Source organism: Diadema setosum, chromosome 7, assembly GCF_964275005.1.
Source record: "Diadema setosum chromosome 7, eeDiaSeto1, whole genome shotgun sequence".
Lineage (NCBI taxonomy): Eukaryota > Metazoa > Echinodermata > Echinoidea > Diadematoida > Diadematidae > Diadema > Diadema setosum.
This window is the reverse complement of record NC_092691.1, coordinates 11,413,779-11,437,382: the sequence shown is the minus strand read 5'-3', so window position 1 is coordinate 11,437,382 and position 23,604 is coordinate 11,413,779. Positions and strand designations below refer to the sequence as shown.

At 37.8% G+C, this 23,604-nt stretch overlaps 1 protein-coding gene across 1 annotated transcript in view; it reads right to left on the bottom strand.

Moving 5' to 3' along the window:
* The window catches only part of LOC140230845 (uncharacterized), a 50,250-nt gene that overhangs the window by 20,181 nt on the left and 6,465 nt on the right, over positions 1-23,604 (bottom strand). The window contains exons 8-21 of the mRNA XM_072310993.1: positions 23,258-23,368; positions 22,189-22,413; positions 21,508-21,734; positions 20,398-20,557; positions 18,280-18,495; positions 14,981-15,162; positions 14,470-14,624; positions 13,896-14,164; positions 12,425-12,649; positions 11,684-11,788; positions 10,730-10,867; positions 9,844-10,026; positions 8,981-9,121; positions 8,073-8,204 (exon numbers count right to left, since the gene is read on the bottom strand). Of these exons, the coding sequence (XP_072167094.1) occupies positions 8,073-8,204; positions 8,981-9,121; positions 9,844-10,026; positions 10,730-10,867; positions 11,684-11,788; positions 12,425-12,649; positions 13,896-14,164; positions 14,470-14,624; positions 14,981-15,162; positions 18,280-18,495; positions 20,398-20,557; positions 21,508-21,734; positions 22,189-22,413; positions 23,258-23,368 (2,469 nt within the window). The remainder of the gene's footprint in view (positions 1-8,072; positions 8,205-8,980; positions 9,122-9,843; positions 10,027-10,729; positions 10,868-11,683; positions 11,789-12,424; positions 12,650-13,895; positions 14,165-14,469; positions 14,625-14,980; positions 15,163-18,279; positions 18,496-20,397; positions 20,558-21,507; positions 21,735-22,188; positions 22,414-23,257; positions 23,369-23,604) is intronic.

Below are 23,604 nucleotides of genomic sequence, written 5' to 3'. Positions count from 1 at the left end.
AATATTGCCTCGTTATAACCGGTTCCTCGTTATAACCGTACGCACTAAAAACAAAGAAAACATAAGCATGGAGTCACATATACCAAGCAATCAAACTTATGAGCAGTCTTTGTGTTGTTATTACACAAGTAAATGGATCATTATTATTGAGAAAGGATAAAAAGGAATCATTTGTGAGTTGATACCAAAAGAATAAAAAAAAAAAAGAAGGGGTTGAAAACGCGTTCTTTGTTTTTCTTCTGAAAAATCTCTTCGCGTTTGTTGTGCATGCCTTCTCGAAAAGTGCACGGCAGGGTTGAATTCGTAATCCTTTCTACACGTATCTCTTCCTCGTGTATTGAACCATTCTGAAAGAATGAAAATATCATTTGTGAAACACAGTATAAAATTTTAATAAACAAAATCACATTGTATTAAAAACATGTGTTACTTTTTTTCTGAACATGGGTGCAAGCAGAGTAACATGCATTATTAAACTTATTTTACGCTGTGTGCGCCCAGCGGGATCGCGATGATTACATTATTAATTATTTAGGCTGTATTCCATGATGTTTGCACCAGCAGGGGTTGAAAATGCATTTTGTATTTTTCTCCCCAAAATCTCTTCGCATTTTGTACATGTGTCCTTGAAAGGTACACGACATGGTTGAATTCGTGATCCTTTTTACGACTATCTCTTCCTCATTATAACGGACCATTCTGAAAGAATGAAATTATTCATTTGTAAAATACAGTGTGAAATAATATGAACATCACGATGATTTCATTAATTATTTCGGCTGTAATCTTTTACGTAGTATACACATCAATGTTTCACAACCAGCAAAACAACTGGAAGTCGGAACTAACATGGAAAGGATTATGAGTTTGCAGAGGTTGTGCTTTTCTAATATACAAATAGGTTAGGAGAGTCCATCTGAATTGAGTTGTACATCATTTTAAATCTTAGAGTCTGCTCTTTCAGAAAGAGGATTGAGCTTTTAACTTTTTGGAAGATACTAAGAAACCACTAATGAAGTGCTACAGAGCATACCATTCTCAGAGGAATTCAAAGTTCATTTGATGAAAATCGATTTTTAAATGGCTGAGACATCCGAAAACAAAGTAAAACAAAGTAAAAGCGATTCTAATGAAAGGTTGGTTCCACCTTTTATTAGGAATCGCTTTATTTTGCATATTTCAGCCATTTCAAAACCAATTTCATCAAGTAAACATTGAATTCTTCTTGGAATTATGTGCCCTTTCATATTTCAGAAGAGGTTTCTCATTATATCACACACACACAAAAAAAAATCTGAAACCAGGTCTCAACCAAAACTACACCATCCCTTTAACCAGAAATCCATGTTTGGTGACTTTTTGTGACTTTTTGGGGGTTTTGTGATGCAGAGTCACAATTGCAGTGTTAGATATGAAGCTACAATCAGACTATTGCAGTTTGACTGCTGAACTTCACTCAAAGTTTTGTCATAGATGAGTCCATTGGTGATGGCATAAGTGCTTTGCCAGGCATTAACCAAAACCAGAAATGAGACAAATCCCCCTTAGAAGAAAAGAGAAACAAATGCATTGCAAAACAAAACAGAACAGCTAAGCATGCAAAAAAGTCGGTGAAAAGCAAACGGGTGAATCGAAGCACACTAAAAAGAATAAATAAATAAATAAAAAAAAGATTAAAAAAAAAACCAAAAAGAAGATTTATAGTAAAGTGGAAGAAACCATTTTAAAATGGACAAATGCAAATCTCTGTCAGCACATAACAGTCTGATTTCTGATTGCTTTGATGAATAAAAGCTATTGTGCAGCAGATTATTAGTACTATTATCATAATTAGTATTCTGATGTAGGGAACCTCAGAGTGCAAAAACAGTGGATTGCAACACATATCATTGTATGCTTACCAAATATTTGCAATGATAGAATTGCTTGAAGTTCAGCTGCTTTCACAATTTGATTAATAAACCATGAAAATATTTCAAATGATTATGAAAGATGTGTTGAGGTATAAGTGATCCAAACATAAATACATCAGTGAACGTTGCAGTGCATTATTTTTGTTATTGTTTCCAGGAGTGTGACGGCAAACTTTATGTAACCAAGTTAGAAAATTATATCTATGCGGGCAATTATAATTTGATCAGAAAGATATAATTAAGAATAACTTATTATGTAGAAATGAAGTAGAGTGTAATACCAGAAAATACTGTGAGTGATAATAATTTCACAAAGACTCTTACCAGTATCATCATTGTGGTTATGATAATTGTGCTGTGATTATGACGATATTGAATAATGAAATACATGTTTTCAAGATCAGATTTTCCAATGAATCAGGCAACCAGAATATGAAAATTTGACAGCAACAACTGTTTCAATAGTTTCTGCAGTTACATAATCTGTCACATGACATGTAGTTAAATTGTGTAGAACTAATATTAACCCTATAAAGCCCAAGGGGGGGGGGGCACATTGTGCCCCCCCCCTACCAGATTTTCATTCGCCACTCCTTCGCCCTTTATCCAATTTTAACCAAATTTGGTGACTTTTCCTAAAATCTTATTCCAAACGTTTTGATATATAATTTAGCTATATTTGATATTGCTGGTTGCCATGGCAACCATAAACTGACAACCATCTCAGTCAGATTTTTGCGTATTTTTCTATTCCAATTCAAATTTACAATATTATAATGTATGAAATGGGCGTTTCTTGGCTGAAATTTGCTGAAGAAGCAGAATGTGAAGTAATTATGGCCTTGAAATGTTTTTCCTATTATTTCCTTTGTTTTTCTGTGCCAACAGCATAAAACAATAGATATAATAGAGATGCTTGAAAATAACAGTATTTTCCAAAGATTGACGTTCTATTTGTGTCATTTTGATTCCTTCACCCAAGTTATACCTCTAATATCATTTGTTTATCACATTATCAATCTGCAAACTTAAAATTCCAATATTATGGGAATATGAAATATGATTACTATGCATGTACCTATCCCAAACAATACATCATAGGTCTCATAATGTATTTCTTTATTTTGTTATGAATAGCGCCCCCATGTGGTGACCTTGAGAAATTTCAACCATAACAAATAATCAGCTTTGACTTGCACATCATTTGTGGCAAATATGAAAAATATTGGTCTATGATAAGACATATATACTGGGGATAAAGAAATTATACAAAAAAATCATGTTTTTAGCATATTTCCTATGTATTTCTTTATATTTTGATAAATAGCGCCCTCTATGGGTGACCTTGAAACAACTCAAGTATGCAGTCATGTAGAGTATGAGTTGCTCTACCCATGTGCTAGATATGACGATGAGACATCAAACAATAACAAAGTTATATAGGGGGGCACAATGTGCCCCCCCCCCCCCCCCTTGGGCCTGGGAAGGGTCAAAATAGCTTGGGCTTAATAGGGTTAATGAGTATGAAATTGATAGTGGTGAATGAATTAAATAATTGAATCATTATCGGCGCTTATCATTATGCATCTTTAAATGAAATGTGTTTCAATTGTGGCAATTGATGAGTAAAATCAAATCCAAGTATGAAACCATGAATACCTGCAGAAACTTGAACTATCACTCATTGTGATTTTTACCCCCACCTCCAACTGAGGGAGTTCGTTCAACCAGCACTAACTTTATACGGTTTTATTTTTTATAAAAAGTTGTTACCATGGGAACGCATTGTTCAACATAGAATAAAGTCATGTTTTGTTTATTAAAAAAATCTGTTCGTCATTAAATTATGTGTCATAATTACGTATCGCAAATCAAGTGCTCAAAAACTGAGGGAGTTGGATGAATAAGCTGGTAAGTCCTATGATTTTCATTAAAAAATGATGTTACCATGGCAACACACTGTCCAATATTAATGGAAGAAAATTTGAAAGAAAGGTTTGCACAAATACATATTATGACTGTCACATGTGTCAAATATCAAGTCAAATGCTCAAAAGCTGAGGAAGTTAGCTGAATCCACAGTATTTTTATATGATTTTCATTCAAAATACTCTGTTACCATGGCAACACATTGACAACGATCAAAGAAGAAATTCGCACATCAGTCAATGTACTTTAGCAGTCTCATGTGCCAAATTTCAAGTAAAATGCTCAAATACTGAAGGAGTAAACTGAATCCACAAATTTTTTGTATTATATTCATTGAAAATGTTGTTACCATGGCAACACAATGTTCCATATCTATATATGAAAGATTGAAGTTTGCACAACTGCATAGCATAGTGGTCACATGTGCCAAATTTCAAGCCAAATGCTCAAAAGCTGAGGGAGATGGCTGAATCCACAATAGTTTTGTATGCTTTTTATTCAAAGTCTGTTGTTACCATGGCAACGCATTGTTCAACAATGACGAAAAATGAAGTTTGCACATCTACGTACTATACCGGTCACATGTGCCAAATTTCAAGCCATTGCTCAAAGACAAATTTATCTGAATTCACAATATTTTAGATGCTTTTAAGTGAAAAAAAAATGCTGTTACCATGGCAACGCATTGTTCAACATCAACAAAAGATTAGTTTTGCACATCTACATACTGTAGCGGTCACATGTGCCAAAATTTAGGTCAAATGCTAAAAAACTATACGAAGTTAGATCAATCCACATATTTCTTTGTATGATTGGTATAGGAAAAAACTGTTGTTGCCATGGCAACAGATTTCTTCACATCCACACAGGGAAAAAAGCGTCTTGCACAACTACACATTACATTGATCTGATTCTATGCTGAATTTCAACTGCATTGCTTTAAAACTGAGTGTAGTAGTGTAATCCACAATAATTTGTATGATTTTTATGAAAATATGTCGTTGCCATGGCAAAGCATTACGCGATATTAACGAAAAAGATGTCTTGCACATCTACCTTTGACAGTGGTCACACATGCCAAATTTGGGGTCAATTACTCCAAAAATGAGAAAAAAGTTTGATACAATGACTCTCAAAAAGCTATCACATAAACTTAGGAGTGCTCCTGACCACTCCTAGATTTATGTGATAGCTTTGCCAAGTTAGGAGAGACTTTATGTGCTAGCTTCGTTCATGAAATGGTTTGTAGAAAAAGTCTCTCCTAAGTCTGAGTTTATGTGATAGCTTTATGCGATAGCTTTTTCATGAAACGGTTTTTAGCAAAGTCTCTCCTAAGTATGACTTAGGAGAGAGAAAGTCTCTCTTAAGACTTTCATGAAACGGACCCCAGGGGTGTTATCTTAGGAGCACGGTCGTGATTTGGCAAAAAGGTGTATGTCTGAAAAATATCATGTTTTTGGTTTTTACCATTTGGGGGGTTTTCGATGCCGAAATTTTCATGTGACCAACTTTCATAAGTCATCGATCATTTGTTTCCGAGATACTTGGGGCTATCTCTGTATTATTTTATCAATTTTCCTGCTTTTGATTAGGCAAAAGGGTGTATCTTTACATACACCCTTGACGTACAATGACGTACCAGGATAGAGAACTACATGATTTGGCAAAAGGGTGTATCTCTAGATACACCTCTAACCGTGCACGCTGGGGAGCGCTTAAAGATTTGGCAGATAGGTGTATCTTTAGATACATCCATCTGCCGAATGAATCATGAATTATAGTTGCGAAGTATGATAAGGCAGAAAGGTGTATCTTTTATACTCTGTGTATATTATATACTCTGTTGTTTATACGTGCTGCTGGCATGTATGTGTACCGTTTCACCGGTCGGTGCGGTGGCGGGCCATGCTCCTGACTTAAAACTGGCAGCCCGTTGCACTGCAGAAGTTTCTCCTTGTTGCTAGTTGGTGAGTAGATAGAACCTAATATCTAGAAGTTCAGATCTAACGTTTGTCCTAGACTTCTATGGCCACTTCTATGCCATTAGATGCGCAGATTCGTAAAATCTAGCATTTCTGTTGAAATGACAGCTTTTCCGGCAAGTGTGGCTGTGGGATGAGAGTTCTCTACGCTTCAAAATGACAGTGATCCCTGCACTGTCCGTGCTGTGCACTGCATGTAGAAGCCTGTACATAGTTAACTATACACAGCCCAGTCGCTGTACATGGTACGTCGCGACAGGGCTGTACGCGCGCGACCACCAACCACTAGGAGAGCGACGTAATCGTATTACGATAGCTTTGAATTTTGATACTTAACATCATTTTTGTCACCTCAAACTCAACGAGTATACTTTTCAATATTTACTCTACATCTTATGCTATCAGTATTCAAATGTACGCAATGAAACTTACCGGAATTGATCATCATATCCAGCATGTCCACACCGTACACAATCTTTCACGCCAGGCCTAACTATACACAGCCCAGTCGCTGTACATGGCAATGTACGTCGCGACGTACCATACAGCGACTGGGCTGTGTATAGTTAGGCCTGGCGTGAAAGATTTTGTACCGTGTGGACATGCTGGATATGATGATCAATTTCGGTAAGTTTCATTGCGTACATTTGAATACTGATAGCATCAGATGTAGAGTAAATATTGAAAAGTATACTCGTTGAGTTTGAGGTGACAAAAATGATGTTAAGTATCAAAATTCAAAGCTATCGTAATACGATTACGTCGCTCTCCTAGTGGTTGGTGGTCGCGCGCGTACAGCCCTGTCGCGACGTACCATGTACAGCGACTGGGCTGTGTATAGTTAGTACATAGTGTAATGGTGTGCTGTGTGACTGTAAGATCGGCTACCCATTACGCTATGCGTATGGGGCTGTTACCTAACAGACATTTAGTGGCAGTTACACACAAAGGTCTAGAGAAAGATGTGTCCCTGTCTTTGGAAATGATACTTGGATGTACTGCTCAAAGTGCTCAGTGGATGCAAACAGTTAAATGATCCTACCTGAATTTTCACATTTATTGAATTTATTGCAAAAATTGGGAGCAGCATGATAACTGCGTTTTTAAGAACAGATACATGATGTGCAAACAACTGCCTCTTTGTTTGCTAAAGCATTCAGTAGAGAAAACAAACGAACCTTTTGTCAAAAAAAAGGGGCACAAAGCTAAAAATATGATGAATCATCTCATTGGAAGTAGAAGTTTTTGGAAAAAAAAGGAGGAGAAGGAAGAAGAAAAATTCTTCAGCTGTAATCCTTAACCATGCATATCCATGAGACCATGTTTTGTTAATATTTAGACTCTAGGGTGAGTTGTAATTTGCGCACATTTTTCTATGTTTGATGAACAAGTTGTGCATCCTGATATTTTTCTTTATTGTTATTTTTTAAATCTTTTTGTAATAATGAAGTAAAGATTGTCAAGAGTTAACATTTGATTAGAAATGGTCTCACATACACCCTTCTCCCTACAAAATCTCTGGTATATTTTGTTATCGTTTAATTTGGCAAAAAGGTGTATCTCTATACATACACCTTTTTGCCAACTTAAATGCACGATTTCTCACGGTGCATGAGAAGATACACCTTTTTGCCAAAATAGCGTGGGTTGCAGTCCCTGTAAACGTGATTTGGCAAAAAGGTGTATCTCTATGCATACACCTTTTTGCCAAGTTAAATGCATGATTTCTTACGGTGTATGTGAAGATACACCTTTTTGCCAAAATAGCGTGGGTCGCAGTCCCTGTAAACGTGATTTAGCAAAAAGGTGTATCTCTATACATACACCTTTTTGCCAAGTTAAATGCATGATTTCTTACGGTGTATGTGAAGATACACCTTTTTGCCAAAATAGCGTGGGTCGCAGTCCCTGTAAACGTGATTTGGCAAAAAGGTGTATGTCTCTAAACATGCTAAAAGTGCTAATTCTGAAGTATTCTTTAAAGTTAGATGCAAGAAAATTATCAGGAAATGAAATTTGAAGTGTATACTAAATCATGGAATTGAATCCCTGAGAGTTGCACAGTTTAGGTGGCTTTTACGGTCAAGGAAACTGCCAAAACTTTAAAGTCGATTTTCTCGGCTTTGTAGTCGCTGTAAAACGGCAGACATACACCTTTTTGCCAAATCACGACCGAGCAATGTGTTTCCATCTATGTCTGTTACCTTTTCCATAGTGTATAGAAATGACTCTGCAATAATCAACGTACCTTTGTGGTGGTTTTGAGTTGTGCGTCCAGCTCCGTGGCTTTCTTCGCTTCCCTCTCGTGTTTCTTCGTCTCCATCTCCAGTTTCTTCTCCAGGTCCTTGATCTGCTTCTCAATCTTTTTAGTAGCTTGTTTCTATGGGAACCAAGACATTGTATATTCAAGTTGATCCACATGTTGAGAGATTGTTTACAAACTTGAGTAAAACCAAGAATAATTGCACTCAGATTTCACTAATATTTATAGAGAATCTGCCTTTTTAATTTCACTTTCTCTTCTTTAGTTACATCTCCAATGTCTCATAGATTTCCTACACCTGTTGTCAACTATTCTTTGATGCTTATTATTAAGTAATTTTTCAAAATTAGAATGATGTATATTCAAGTACTACTGATTAAATCCAACATTAATTGAGTATTCCCAGATACAACTGAGCATAATAACTGGGTATTTCCACATACACTTGGAAACAGCAGATGTAGGACAGAATATTCAAGTAGAATTAACTGCACAAGAGCTTGCTGAAATACTCAATGGGACAGCACCATTTTGGCGAGCAAAGGTGCAAATTACCTCTCAATCAACATGGAAACACAGTTCTTTAATACTCCCAAGATTTATGGTGGAAAGGGTTTCTTCATATTAGAAGTGTGAGCGAAGTCGGCAGGGGCAAGTAATTATGAAAATGGCTGGTTAGCCTCACTCTGGAATTACTGATTTGTGATAATTTAGTTATGATGTTATTGGGTTTGTATCAAAGAGCTGGCAAAACAGAAGATGTCAAAAAGAAATGAATTAATAGACATACACATTTATACATAATGATAATCACACTTGTTGGGGAATACTTTTAGGGTTATTCTGATGTGTTACTCTGTTTTCATTATCAGAAATTTTGGGAGCAAACTCACATCTCCAGCTCCCGCTGCCTTGGCCTCCTTCATGTCCTTCTCCAGCTGCTTGTACTTGGCCACCTCTTCCTGCAGCTGCTTCTTGAGGTTTGTGTTCTGTTCCTGCAGCATCTGAAGTTTCTTCTCCGTCTTGGCGTCCGTCTGGTGGGATACCACAAGCAGAAACACAGAGCTAACATAGGAACCTGCTCAATGTGTATGGACATGTTGGCAATGTAGGCTACAGTTCTCTGAAAAATGTTTTTGGACTGCATATTGCATAATTATTTGCTGAGTCAAAGTCTATTGATCCATACACTTTCAAAAAATGTAATATGCAGTTTTAAAAGATTTATACATAAAACCAATAATCAAAAATTTGTCGATCGAATGTCCTAAAGTACGCTTTGAAGACAGAACTATGTTTGACATGTTTTCTGCACACAAAAGCAACAGTGACAGCTTAACCAATTGAAAACGAGTCCAGAGTATACTCGGGAAGGGGTCTATGGGAAATACATGTTGTAGCAAAATTAGCCCATCCTCAACAGGTTAAAGACACCACAAACAGGGAAAGCCATCCTCATAATAATTACACACTCTGATGATGTTGTAAAATGTTGATACTTTCCACTCATGAGGTGTATCAGTAATACAAACTATGTAGCACATTGATACAGAGAGGTCCATTCCACATAGCACCTGTTAGACTCATTATGTATGTTTACATCTGTACAATATTGTAGTTAGTACACCATATTTTAGTATACCAGGTTGCTGTGTGAACCTGTGTCTATCCACTTTTGAATTCATCTATTTCCTTCATCCCCAAGCATGAAAACTTATGATCCCTGCATTGTACACCGAATCAAGGAGATTCTTACCTTTGCACCTCCGCCAGCTTTTGCGCCAACAGCCCCCGCAGCCGCCATTTCTTTCAGCTTCTTCTCCAGTGTTGTTATCCGCTGCTTGTTCTCGTTCAGTCGATCATTGTATTTCTTCTCCGTGGCCGCTATCATGTCTTTCTCGTGCTTGTCTTTCTCTGCCATTTTCTTCTTCAGTGTTGCCTGAAAGAGAAGAAGAGAATGCCTCAGGACCATCCCAAAAATGAGCAGAACCATGCAAACTTTACACCCCTCTTACACATATAAATCAGTTGTCATCTTGGTGTCTTTCCATCATTGCAGCTATTACAAATGAAATGTTAAAAGCTGATTGGCAGCATCAGCAATGCCGCCTTGTTACGCCATTATTGTAGGTTGCGCATTTTTTTTTTTTTTTTTGTTCATATGTATTTCACATAATGAGGCAAAGACATCAAACTTCTGACAAAATAACCTAGAACTTACTGGCAAATCATACAACACCACCTGTTAGATACATATCCAGCCTCAAAGAGAAAAAAAAAATTGAAACACACACACATAATCACAAATAGAATCAAATTTTTTTTATTAAACATGCACTCCTATATTTTTTCAAATTTATTGTAACACATTCATAGTTCAGTATACAGGGCAATGAATAATGCTTCAATCACAATTCAAATGACTGAGCAGTTGGCAGTAAGATTTATGATTTCAAACAATACTTACAAACTTAGAACACAAAGGATTATCCAATGAATCATTTTCTTTTTCTTTTTTTTAAATGAAAGACCAAGTAAGCTGTGTTGTGTTTATGACACTAACACAAAGAATATCCCAATGTCCTTTAAAATAATTAAGAATAGTATTTCAAGAGAAATTGAGAGGGGGTGTAAATTCTTACCTGACTGTTCTTGTTGATTTCGCGTTCCTTCTCAAGAAACTTCTGCGTGCTAGCAAAATCCACACTCATCTTGTTGGCCTCAGCTGCTTTGGCAATTGCCTCTTTTTGGGCTGCATCGCGTTCCTTCTCTAGCTCCCTCTGTTGTTCAAACAGAGAAAGAGAGAGTAAAGTGACAGTTGTTTACTTGGATTGACTTGTGACTCTTTCCATCTACCTAGGGCCTTCTTGTTCAACAAATGTCCTATCTCCAAAAGAGTGCATCAAAGTGATAAGAAGAGTTTGATAGCAAAACAACTTAACTCCATTTCTTTTAAATTGAGACATTTTTTTTTTATAAAAGCTGTTAAAAATATTAATGAAAAAAAAAGAAAAAAAAAATGAAAAAAAAAAAATGAAATGTAAATGAAATGAAAAAAAAAAGAAAGAAAGAAAATATGTGATATTTCTTATCACAACTTTAAGCGTCAGAATATTCTTTGTAATGTTACAAGTGAGGTACATGTATCTCCGGAAAGGTTTTATTTTGGTTTATCAAATGACGGATTTACTGGAAAATGTTAAAAAACTGCACTTATCCCATTTTGCAATCAAACTCTTCATATATAGTATCAACAGCAGCTTCAACAGAGAGAGGTGATTACCCTGTGAAGAAAAAAAAAAAGGTATCGGGGATATATGTCTCTTGGAGACATCTGGATTTGTAGCATATGTAGGCCATGTTGCAAATCCAAAATTAGCCTAGTATATTAGACCATGCAGGAACTCAGAAACATTTGTCAGTTTACAAGACTGTTTGAAAACACCATCCTCATCATTAAAGGATTGAACAATATATGAAGCACTAAACCTAAAGCTGAAATATTCAGCTTTACGAACAATCTTTCTGATGCAATTTAAGACTGTCACTGCTTCTGTAGAAAAAGTAGAGAAAAAAATGATAGAGTTTCTGCTTACCACTCTGTCGTAGAGACTGTTGATTTCTTTGGCGGTTTCTGGAGGGACGTTCTTCAGTCGCTCTTGCTCCATCTGGGCAATCTTCGCCTCATTTTCTTTCAGTTTCTGCAAAGTTCCCATGTGATAAATGAAAACAAAAATCACGTATCGTCAGTGTACCCTGACAAAATGTTAGCATAATGGTCAGTAGTGGGCAGTTATATGTTAATTCTACAAGGTGAATTTGTAGAGGTTTCTGTACATAGTACAAAACATCAGTATATCTAGAAATATCAATGGATACAAACAACTTTTTTAAAAGAAATACAATTTACATTGTGTAAATCTAGTCTGAGCTGGCTCATGGATTTATGGGGAGAATATGTACTTAAATGCAAAACCCTATCGTGTAGTGTTGATGCCAAAGCTAAGATAGTTTTTACTTCAAAGGCATGTTTCACATTCTTTAATACAAAACAAAGAAAAAAGACACCTGTGGGAACAATGTATGTAGCAGCAGTAAAATAGATATGAAGGTAATAAGTATGAGTATCACGAATGGTGAGACCCATTTGTGTGGCAATACAAAGACAGTTAGTGCAACACCTCCTTTGTTGTTGTTGCTGTTGCTGTTCTTGTTGGTGGTGGCATTGTTGGTGTTGGTGTTGGTGTTGGTATTGGTGTTGGTGTTGGTGTTGGTGTTGGGTATTCTGTGTTACTGTTCTTGTTGGTGGTGGTGGTGGTGATAACTCAAATTCTTACCTTAGCCTGGAGGGCAATCTCGGCAGTGAGGGCAGCATTAGCCGCCTCCACCTTGGCATCGCTGCCAGCCGAGCTGTCTGCTTTCTCCATGCGGAGCCTCTCAATCTCCTCCTCCAGAGTTTCCACCTCTTCCTTGGTCTTCTCATGGGCTTTCTTCTCCTCCCGCAGCTCCTTCTCCAGAGCGTCCAGCTTCAGCTGCAGTGCTGTCAGCTGGCTGCTCATACCCTGTGAGATCAATATCGGTCAGCAGCAAATACTTTAAAGGGATCGCATAGTTTAAATTGAGACCTAATTTCAGGTTTCTAACATTTTTTGGTCAGATAATGAGAAACCTCTTATGAAATATGAAAGAGCATGTAATTCTATGAGGAATTCAACGTTTATTTGATGAAAATTGGTTTTGAAATGGCTGAGATATCCATAAAAGAGCGATTCTAATAAGTGTGGGACCCACACTTTATTACGATCGCTTTGTTTTACTTTGTTTTTGGATGTTTCAGTCATTCCAAATCCGATTTTCATCAAATAAACTTTGAATTCCTCTTAAAATGGTATGCTCTGTACTATATCATAAGTGTTTTCTTGGTATCTCGCAAAAAGTTAAAAGCCTAATTCTCATCTCCACCAAAACTGTACCATCCCTTTAAATTGTCACTTTCAAGAAAGTCGGGTCTCATAACATTCTGGGCAACTAGGCAGCATTACAGAATCTTGCCATACGCACAAAATATTTCTGTAGAAATGCTGATGGAATTTTAGAAGTCTCATGACTGGTCCCTTGGTCAAAGAACACATTGCAGCATTTGCTACCAATAGTACAAGTAAATGCATCTATTGGCACTATGGAATAAGGTTAGCTTACAACCTACCAGCTGTGAGCAATAGCATTGGTACTCTGGTAGCTGCAATTATGAGCACTACCTTCATTCTACAGAGAACATTTCCTTCTACAAATATAGATGCTTTTTGATTGTTTCTGTGTTTCTCTGCTACTTCAATGAGTATCTAGACAAAGCGCAATACTACTGGGTCCCCATACATTCTTGGATGAAAAAAATACATTTTGGCAGACATATCATCCAAGAGGATATAACAGCAATATTTACAGGGGTTTGAACCTACAACCCTATGACCAATAATGGAATTATGCAATATTGCAAAACAGCTGAAAGACATTCTACTTGCATATAAAAGAAGGAAAAACTCTTTAGACAAAAAATGAACACACGTCTGTCCCTTCTTTTTCCCCAAAAACTGAATCCCAGTACAAAATCAGAAAAAGCCTGTTAAATCATACTTCATACCATAACTGCTTTAGGAATATCTTACAGCAGTCACACAACCACTTCTACAAAGGGAAAATTGGGTTCTTCGAGCCTTCTTTGCAAATGAGCATAGGGAGTGTCAATACACTGCATTTAAGAAGAAGACTTGATATTGCAGGCCATTTTAGGAAACCACAGGCACTAACCTCCATGTCATCATCATCGACATCCAGACTTGCCAGGGCCACAGCTGCTGCTGCAGAGCCTCCGACGCCTGCCCCACCACCTCCTGCCTCAAGTTCCTTGATCCTTGCTTCCAGTTCCTCAATCTTCTCCTCAAGGTCCTCCTTGGACTCCTCCAACTCCTTGTTGCTGTCCTCAAGCTCCGAGTTCCTCTCTTCCAGCTCCTCGATGCGGGCCCTCAGCTCCTCAAGTTCCTCGTCCGAGGCTCCGCCCGCAGCGCTACCACTCCCACCTGGAGTTTGATTTCAAGGAAGACAGAGGTTAATGTCCCTCAGGTCAATGGCAGCAAATTTAACTGGCAAGGCATCATGTGTTTTGATAGGTTTGTCCTTATTACTTGTATGCCTTTCTAGAATTTATACTACCAATTAAAATGGCAGATGTTATATGGGAAATATACAAAAACTGAACGAGAGAGGAGTGGTAGTAATAGCAGTAGTGGCACTTGCAGTTGGGTTTCTGATGTCATTTATGAAGAAAGGAGTCAATTCGTAAAGATGTAATAATAACAGCAAGAGATTTGTATACGAGTCTTACCTGTCACAATTACTGAAGCTGCAATCATCCCTCCCAGTTCCTCAGGGATCACCCCCGTCTGTATCATGGTAAGAGCCAGGATGTCTGTCTCCAAAGATACAGCTTTCTGGTTGGCCTCATTGAGGGCAGCATACATCTGTCCAGCTTGTTCATCCCTGGAACATGGAGTGCATCATGATAAGCGTCTAAAAAATCTAAGATTTTTTTCTTACACTCTATATAATGCAGTCCCTTTAAAAAAGAAACAAAAAAATAATAACGGCATACATGTAGCCCTTCTTAGTCACAAATACATGACTTTGACGCTATAAGCTGAGCAATGAAGATACACTGCAGCATTTGAAAGTCTGCTAAACAAAAACAAAAAACATAACAACAATAACAAAAGAACATAGTCATAAGAATGACGAACAATGAACCTACCTGAGCTGAGCACACAGAAAATTAAACAAACAAGTGCAATATATCACACAGTGATCCCTCATCACTGGACTGAGCTGGCGGATCTTACTTGTCATCCTGCGACGGTGCCTCTCCACTGTTCTCCTCCCGGTACTGCTCCTCCCATTTCTCCACCTCCTGCCGGGCCTGGTCTTGAGTCTTCCCCAGGCCGGCCTTCTCCAGCTCAGCCTCCTCCAGTCTGGTGGCCACTCGCTCCTTGGGTGTGATCTCCTCCTCGTTGATTTCATGGATCTGGGAGGAAGACGACAGGCAAGGAAGACAGATGACCAAAGTTTGATAAGGTAAATGTCTATCAAGCCATTTCCAGCACATTTGGTAACTGCAAAAGCTGTTATTTTCACATACATACAGATATTTTTCACGTATGAGGTCAGAGACATTTTCATGAGATGCTTCCGCAAATTTTACACCGGGGCCATCATAAGTACATCAATGCCTGTCCGTTCACTCTGCCAATTTACTGTACATGTAGTTAGTATATGACCGAGTGCCACGAAATGAGCATGTTGATATTTTCGTGCCACAAATTTGATTCAATCAATATCATGAGGCGATATTTTTGTGCGATGTTAGATACGTGGCACAACAGTGATTTGTGAAATTCATGAAAATAACAACTTTTATAGCACTTTTATACACATCACAAAGAATAGTACATGATCCACTAAAGCCCACAGTTCGATGTGGTTAATGTCCATTAAGCCATTCCATTCATGATTTGCAACTATCCAAGAGCCTTGTGTAGGTAATAAATTTATTCAGTGGATTCACAGCTTCCCATCATGACAGCAGCAAGCCATAAGAGACAACAACTAAAAGTCTCTTCATGCAAACGCCATTGTAAGACCACGGCATCCTACAAAATGTTTGCTTTCGATCGCTATAATGCCCTCACTATATATCATTTTAAGGTTACCAGATTTCTTTCTTTTTTTTTTAAGGGGTGTGAATGATTACTCACGAAATCCCTTATCTATTCTGTAGACACCTAATCCCTATATACCAAAACTTTGAGGTGGCAAATTGGAAACTGGGTACTCATACAATATTGCATATTATTATCCATGCAGAGGATTATTAGAGCCCAAATACAAATTGTATTTTGTCGATGCACCTCATAACCTCCGACCCACTTAGAAAGTTTATTGAACTCAACCAATATTTTTTGCCGAGGCGACCAATTATTTAAAATATTGGACGGCAAGAGGGGGATTCCCCAAAGTTTTTATAAACTGCACCGTGATTGGTTGAGATATACGAGATGATCTGAAATATGAAGTAACTAGAAATGTCGCTTTGGCGACTGGTATGCCTCCGCCATAATGCATGATTTTCCCAATAGGTCTAGATAGTACATGTGGACACTGTGTGATTACATTTTCACAAAATTGGCAAAATATTGGAATGACAAGTTTGTCACAAATGTGTTGAATGTTCACCTTCCTTGACGTAGGTTTAATTGGATGAATAAGAGAGCATGTATCTAGGGATTTAAGGACTTTAACTTGACTTTGACCCATTCATACATTTAGGCATTGAGTAATTTTCAAGGTACAGGTGTGGAGAAAAAGTGCAATTTCTGAATTGAATAGTAAATTGTTACCATTTTCATCTGGCCCTTGACCCTAAAATTCATAAGATAATTACTTTCAGGTAGAACATGCATAATATGTACTAAGTTTCAAGGTAACTTGAGCCACTTCCGAGATATGGAGGAAAAAGTTAGTTCAGCACTTTCACTTGATCTTTGACCTTTTGACCTTTGAGGCAAAAAGAGGAAAAAAAAACTTTCCAGAGAATTTCTATTAGGTTACACACGCATACACCAAGTAAAAAAAAATAACCCTGCTTGCATTGCATAAATATGAGGGTAATAGTAAAATTTTGAAGTCTTGCACTTGACCTTTGACCCCTGACCTTTGACCCCATGAACCCTACATTCTCTAGATAATCACTTCCAGTCAGTACATGTATATACTATGTTCCATGAAGATACCTTGAACAATTTTCCAAGGTACGGAGAAAAAAAGAGAAGTTTTAATATTTTTACTTGACCTTTTGACCTTTGACCTTTGACCTCATGACCCAAACTTTCACCAGAGAATCTTAATTGGGTAATACATGTATACACTAAGTTTCAAGAAAATATCTTCAGGCATTCAATAGATATGGTGGAAATAGTGAAATTTTATGTATTTGACCCTGACCTTTTGACCTTTGACCTTTGACTTCATGACCCAAACTTTCACCAGAGAATCTTAATTGGGTAATACATGTATACACTAAGTTTCAAGAAAATCTCTTCAGGCATTCAATAGATATGGTGGAAATAGTGAAATTTTATGTATTTGACCTTGACCTTTTGACCTTTGACCATGAGCATGTGCACCCAAAAGTTGATAGGCACAACTTCACCCCCTAATACACATACATGCCAAGTTTCATTAGGATACCTCAACAGGTTTCGATAGTTACCTTGTCCACAAAATTCATTACGGACGGACAGAAGGACGGACGGACGGACGGACGGAAGGACAGACGGACGGACGGACGGAAGGACGGACGGACGGACAACCCGAAAACATAATGCCTCCGGCACCACTTCGTGGCGGAGGCATAAAAACATCTGTGATTGGTCAATCACGAATTAACTAAAGTATCGCTTTTTTTCTAAAATTCTGTGTTTATACAGACAAATTTCATATATTAATTAGTTAAAATTGTTTTTCATACAATTTTTGAAAATATCACTTTCATAACAGGAAATTAAATCTAGGTTTGATGAAAACAAGTTGCATTTTTTGTGCAGGCAACTATCGATCAGCTCAGCGCTACTGCTAAATAGCCCGCGATATACAAATACATATAGCCGGCCGCCGCTTGCATTTGCATGCATGTTACGTTGTGTGTTAATTCGATCATACAGCACTCATAGACAGAAAAGGTAAGTGAAAATACTCTTTGCTATAATCCTCTGTAGGATAATAATGATCTATTTTCGGTCAATACAAGGAAATATTGGACTCGCTAAGCAAAATATTGGACTCGTCTTCGACTCATCCAATATTTGTGCATAGCTCGTCCAATATTTCCTTGTATTAACCTCAAGGTCATCCAATATTATATAACTACCCCAAGTAACCGTTGACATTGCACAACAAATACAGTCTGTTTAGGATAACTTTACTGCCGCTCTCAAATGGATGAATCACGGCTTTCCCACTATAAGTGATGCAATGAAACACAAAGACAGCTTTAACACACTAACACAATATATTAATTTTGTGGAGCTACAGGGGGCTCAAAATAATGGGTACTTGTCTCCATTCAGGTGAAGGAGAAATTTACCTGTTTGAGAACGGCCTGCAGTAATATTCTAAGATTCCTCTCATCCTTGTCATCCTTCTTGGTCCTCGTCACTGTTACTTTCTCCTTCTCCTTCTTCTTGCTGCTCATCAGCTTCTTATTCTCCTTCTCCAGACCCCGGAGCTGCTCCTCCAGCTCCGATATCCGTTTCTGGGCTGCAGCGAGGGCTGCCACCGTAGCAGGGTCTGGAACTGTAACCTAGGTTGGTCAACAATAAGCACAGAGATGGTATTGACATGAACCTGTTTGTATAAATCGAGAGATTACTTCCACCATGATTTCATACAGGGAAAGCAAGGTGAACAACTACTTTTCAGAAGTAATCGGCATTTTTTGTGTACCACATACATATTGATTTCAGGCAAGATTTTCATTGATTTTACTCTAGATTCTGTTATCCATAATGTCAAGGTAAACGGGACATTGTACAATCAATCCTTCAAACCTCTCTTTGTGAAGTTTCTGTCCAGACACACATTGTGGGAGCTATACCAGGCCTTCATGTCCACAAACTCACTTTTCATATATCATAGTCCCAGATGTAAACATACATGCGGTCTCACGCCATTGACAATCTCAGATTTCTTTTACATTTTTGTGACTATACATCACAACAACAACACTACATATTTTACAAGTTAATGACCAGAGTCAATGACTGGTCTCCAGTGTATTCAGTGCTCTGCCACTTTAGTCATCGACCTGACTTCACTCTTTTTTGTTAAGCAGTAGGGGTTGGGATAGAGAGTTGAGACTGGGTAATGGAAGAATGTGAGGGTTGTTGCCACACAGCTAAAGACCAACCCAGCATGCTTACAATTACGTATATATCTTCACTCACAACTACAAAATGAAAAAAAAGGCTTGCAGAGTTCATCTTTAACCACTACAATTGTAAAGAAAATCATTCATTACTGTACCCAAGCTCCTTTGTATCATATCTCAACAATCTCTCCATTCCTGCCCATGGCAGGCTAATCAGGCTTGACTTCACAGTATGACTTTTATTCCCTTGAGCTATTTGTTATGCCATCTATTGTCTGCCTTCATCAGGGTAGGGCTTTTATTGGACTCTCTCTTTTGATAATGAAATAATCAATAAATCTCATTTTTTCTTTCACTGAAGCTTGGAAGCACAGAAATGTTGTAAACAAGACCACAACAGGGTTCAAATAGGGTTCATACCTGATTGTACACAAATATACTTTATTGCTGCTGTGAACAGTTCTATCATCTATACTTCAAAAAAACTTCTCATGATATCAATTAGAACTCTTTTATCCCTAGTCCAATATGAAAGTAATGCAAAAATGTAAGTCTATTTCTATAAGCTAGTTATTGGTAATTCTAGAGCCATACAAAACACGACTTCCATGGACTGTAGCACAATATCTACTTTAAAAGTCAATTATCACAGTGAAAAGTTGCAGGATCATTCCTCCTACATGTTACAGTTTTGAATCTCTGTAGACCTTTATCACTTACACGAGTAGTGCAACACTAATGAATGCATGAATTATCTCAATCAAATACATGTAATGCCTTCTTAGTGCTGGTTTCATATCTTTAACTCACACTTGTCAAGCAGTACAGCACAAAAGCAAAAAGAAAAATAGCCTACTACTTTTATCTCTCATTTCTGTGCAGGATCTGAAACTCAGTTTCTGTGAGACAAGTATAACATTTTAAACTGATTACATTGTTCACACAACCAAATGATTTTAAAAGCCTTTCATGCTACCTATTCTCTCTAATCTGTCCTGTAGAAATAAGCAAAGAAAAAATATAGCTAGGTCAGGTCAAGATATATGTTCTAATCTCCTTACAACACAACCAACTGTAATAAATAAAATCATCTTTGTAATATTGTCACATGGCTGACAGATATTCTTGCTTCGCTTGTCAGTTGATAGTGTCCTCAGCTATTCAACATGATGATAATATGATCACAATCACCCACAGTTAGCATAACAATGATATGACATAACCAATAGCAAAAGGGCGTATGCAAATGAGTTTAGCTTAGGTCGTTCTGCTGGACTTAAAAATGATTTTAAAAAATAGCAAAGGGCAGTGTCCCTCTGTAGTGATTGGACTGACCTCCACTGTCTTGATGATGGGCTCCGGCGCTTTGACAGATTCCGGCTCAGGGACATTGCCCTCTTTGATCGCTGTTAGGGTCGTGACCTTTGTGTCTAGGTCAGACTGCATCGTCTGCACCTCGTCCAGTTGGGTCTGTAGCTCTCTTACACTCATTGGCCTGCAAGAGACATGACCAGTTACAATTAACTACTGCTAACCTTAAAGGGGATGGCTAGTAACTGATCAGTGGGAATCAGTGGGAATGCTGAGGGATGATTGTTCCAATCCTTGTGGGATTCATTTAAGAGTACATTATATATCTACTGTTGTGTGTAAATTATTTGCTTGAAAACGGTCTCATATTCAAGTAATGTGCAGATTAATGCCCCGTCACTGACCAGGGACGCTTACCTGGAAACATTAAACTGCACATTACTTGAATATGAGACCATTCTGAAGCAAATAATTTTCACACAAGAATAGATATATAATGTACTCTTAAATGAATCCCACAAGGATTGGAACAATCATCCCTCAGCATTCCCACTGATTCCCACTGATCGGTTACTAGCCATCCCCTTTAAAATAAACATTCAATATTACATAAAAGGTTATGAAAAACAAAAAACAACAACACACACTTAAAATGGGTATTCTCCTAACATAATTGGTTATATGCAAATAATCAATCATAAGATTACAGTGTTTTCAGGATAATACTGTTCCTCACCTGTAGAATAAACTTCCCTGATGAAAATCCTTCACTTCATATTCATGTGTGTTTCTATATTGCAAGAACCTAGGCAAAACTGTGTTAGCAGTTTCAAGACTTAATGATAAAGTTTTAATGATACAAGCAGCAATTTCCAGGGTAACACAGATAATTCCTAATAAAAGCTGAAATTAAGCTCTTGCTACAGAGTTTGATACTTTGGAAATATTCGCTCAAGGTCTCCTGTGCAACACAGCCCTGCAGGGATGAGCACTTCAATAGTTATCATGCCACTTTTTAATTCAAATTTACTTCACATTACAGAAGCAGATAATATCCATATCTGAAGAAAGACATTTTAAACAGGCTATAGAAGGACAAACCGTAGGATGATGAAGCTAAAAAGTAAAACTCACCTGTCTTCCTCCTCAGGCTCCCTCCCATTCTTCTCCTTGAAATCTTCCTCCCACTTATTGATCTCCTCCGTCAACTCGGCCTCCTCCTCCTTCATGGTGTCTTGGTCCTTCTTAAGGGTCTCTATCTGCTCCTCCATCTTCCCCCCGTCTCCTGCTGCCGCTGCCACGGCAACCAACTGGAACTGAGCCTCTAGGGCTGCGTACTTGGCCTGCCAAGTTCCAAGCTCCTACGGAAATACACACATAATAACAAGGGAAATTCAGTTCTAAGACATTGGGTCTGTATGCCCATGACTTTTCATCATGGCTACTTCTGAAACATTGAATATTGATTTTATGATTGAAATATATACTGAATAAAGGTGTTTATTGTAAGGGAAATCACAGAGACACATCATCGTTAATTATCAAATTTAATCTCAACATGCAGTGATGAAATCCAAAGACCTAAAGTCCATTCAAACTAATGAATTCTTGTGTCAAGTTGTTTTTATTGCAACTGATTGACACATTTCCCTTCATTCATTAATTTGAGTAGTCTCTAGGTCATTGATTTTTTTAACTGAATATTTTGATCATAAATCAATATACTTCCCGAGGTAATTTTATCCTCCAGCCATACGCAGTCCTGTGAAAATATACTTGATGTCATATAATATAATAAAATGCCATATCCCTCACCTTCTCTGAGTTGATGTACTTGTCCTGCATTCGATCTCTCTCTTCCTGCAGGCGTATTCTCTCCTCGTCATCCATGCCCGGTGCTGATGACTCCACAGAAGCCACGACCGGTACCACTACATCGCTGGAGTCCGCTGGAGCACGCTGGGCCGACCTGAGGGCGGCTATCTCTTCCTTCAGTTTGTTCACCTCATCCTTCTCTGACTGGAGTTGATCTTCAAGAATCTAATGCAGAATAAATCAGTAATATAAGACAGACATGTTTGCATGCTCCAAGACATGGATGTGCCATGAAGTTTTTGATGCTTGATTTACAATCAGATGGCTATGGGTTCAAATCCCAGCCAATGCTTGGCATTTATGGCTTTCAGTCGGAAAATGAATTCTGATGTACTGTTTTCTCTATACTCTAGAGTGTCAAGAACAATTTCTGGATGAAGTGATTATATTTGAAAATCTCTGCTACAGCACTTCAGAAATAGGAGTGTTTTGAGAGATGAGTAACCTTTTACTGCTTGGAGTACATCAGCCCACTGCCTACTGGTACCTAGTGAGTCTTGTATGAAGTCTTCAGCGATCTCAGAATATGTAACTCATTACCTGTGTCAGTTGATTACGATTAAGACATGCATGTCATTTAAACAGACATTCCTTGGAACTTCTTTATACAGTGTATTTTTCTTTTAGGCAAAATATATGTATGTATGTATGTATGTATCTATGTATGTATTAGCAACACAATGTGCAATCTGTGAAAATTATATGTCCCATAAACACCATGTGCTTATGATCTTCAACCTGATATACAAACATTTGTACCTCAATGCATCTGACTCCACAGGAACTCTTTAACTCTGATACGACACATCATTTTCCAGTGGGAATACAGTGTATAATTATCCTGTGGGGTAGGGCTGCCAAAACAAAATGTATCATCATCTAACAGTTTTGCCAAACTAACCATGGAAGGCACACAGTTTCTAAATCAGACTCACAACAAGTAGATCGATAGCAAGCAGCCATACAAATGTATTCTAGCATTTATGCTCCAGTCTATCCATAAACTGACCTTCTTCTCCTCACTCGATGCAGTTAATTGTTCCTCCAGCTCTTTCTTGGTGCTGGTAACCTGCTGGTGTTCACGGTCAATCTTTTGAGTGAGTGTGCTCGTCAGTTCCTCCTGGAAAGATTGATGAATAGTGTCAACATTCAATTTCCCTGATACCTGTTTGCTTACTCCTCTCCCTCTTGCAATGAACATGATTTAGACACTTTAGGTGATGAGATGTAAACAGTAGCACCCATGTAGAATACATGGGTAGTGCTTCATGGCGCATCTTCCAAGTTGTAATGACTATTCTTTAAAAAAAAATAAAAATTAAAAAAAATTGATGGGTGCAGCAAACTTTGATTAAC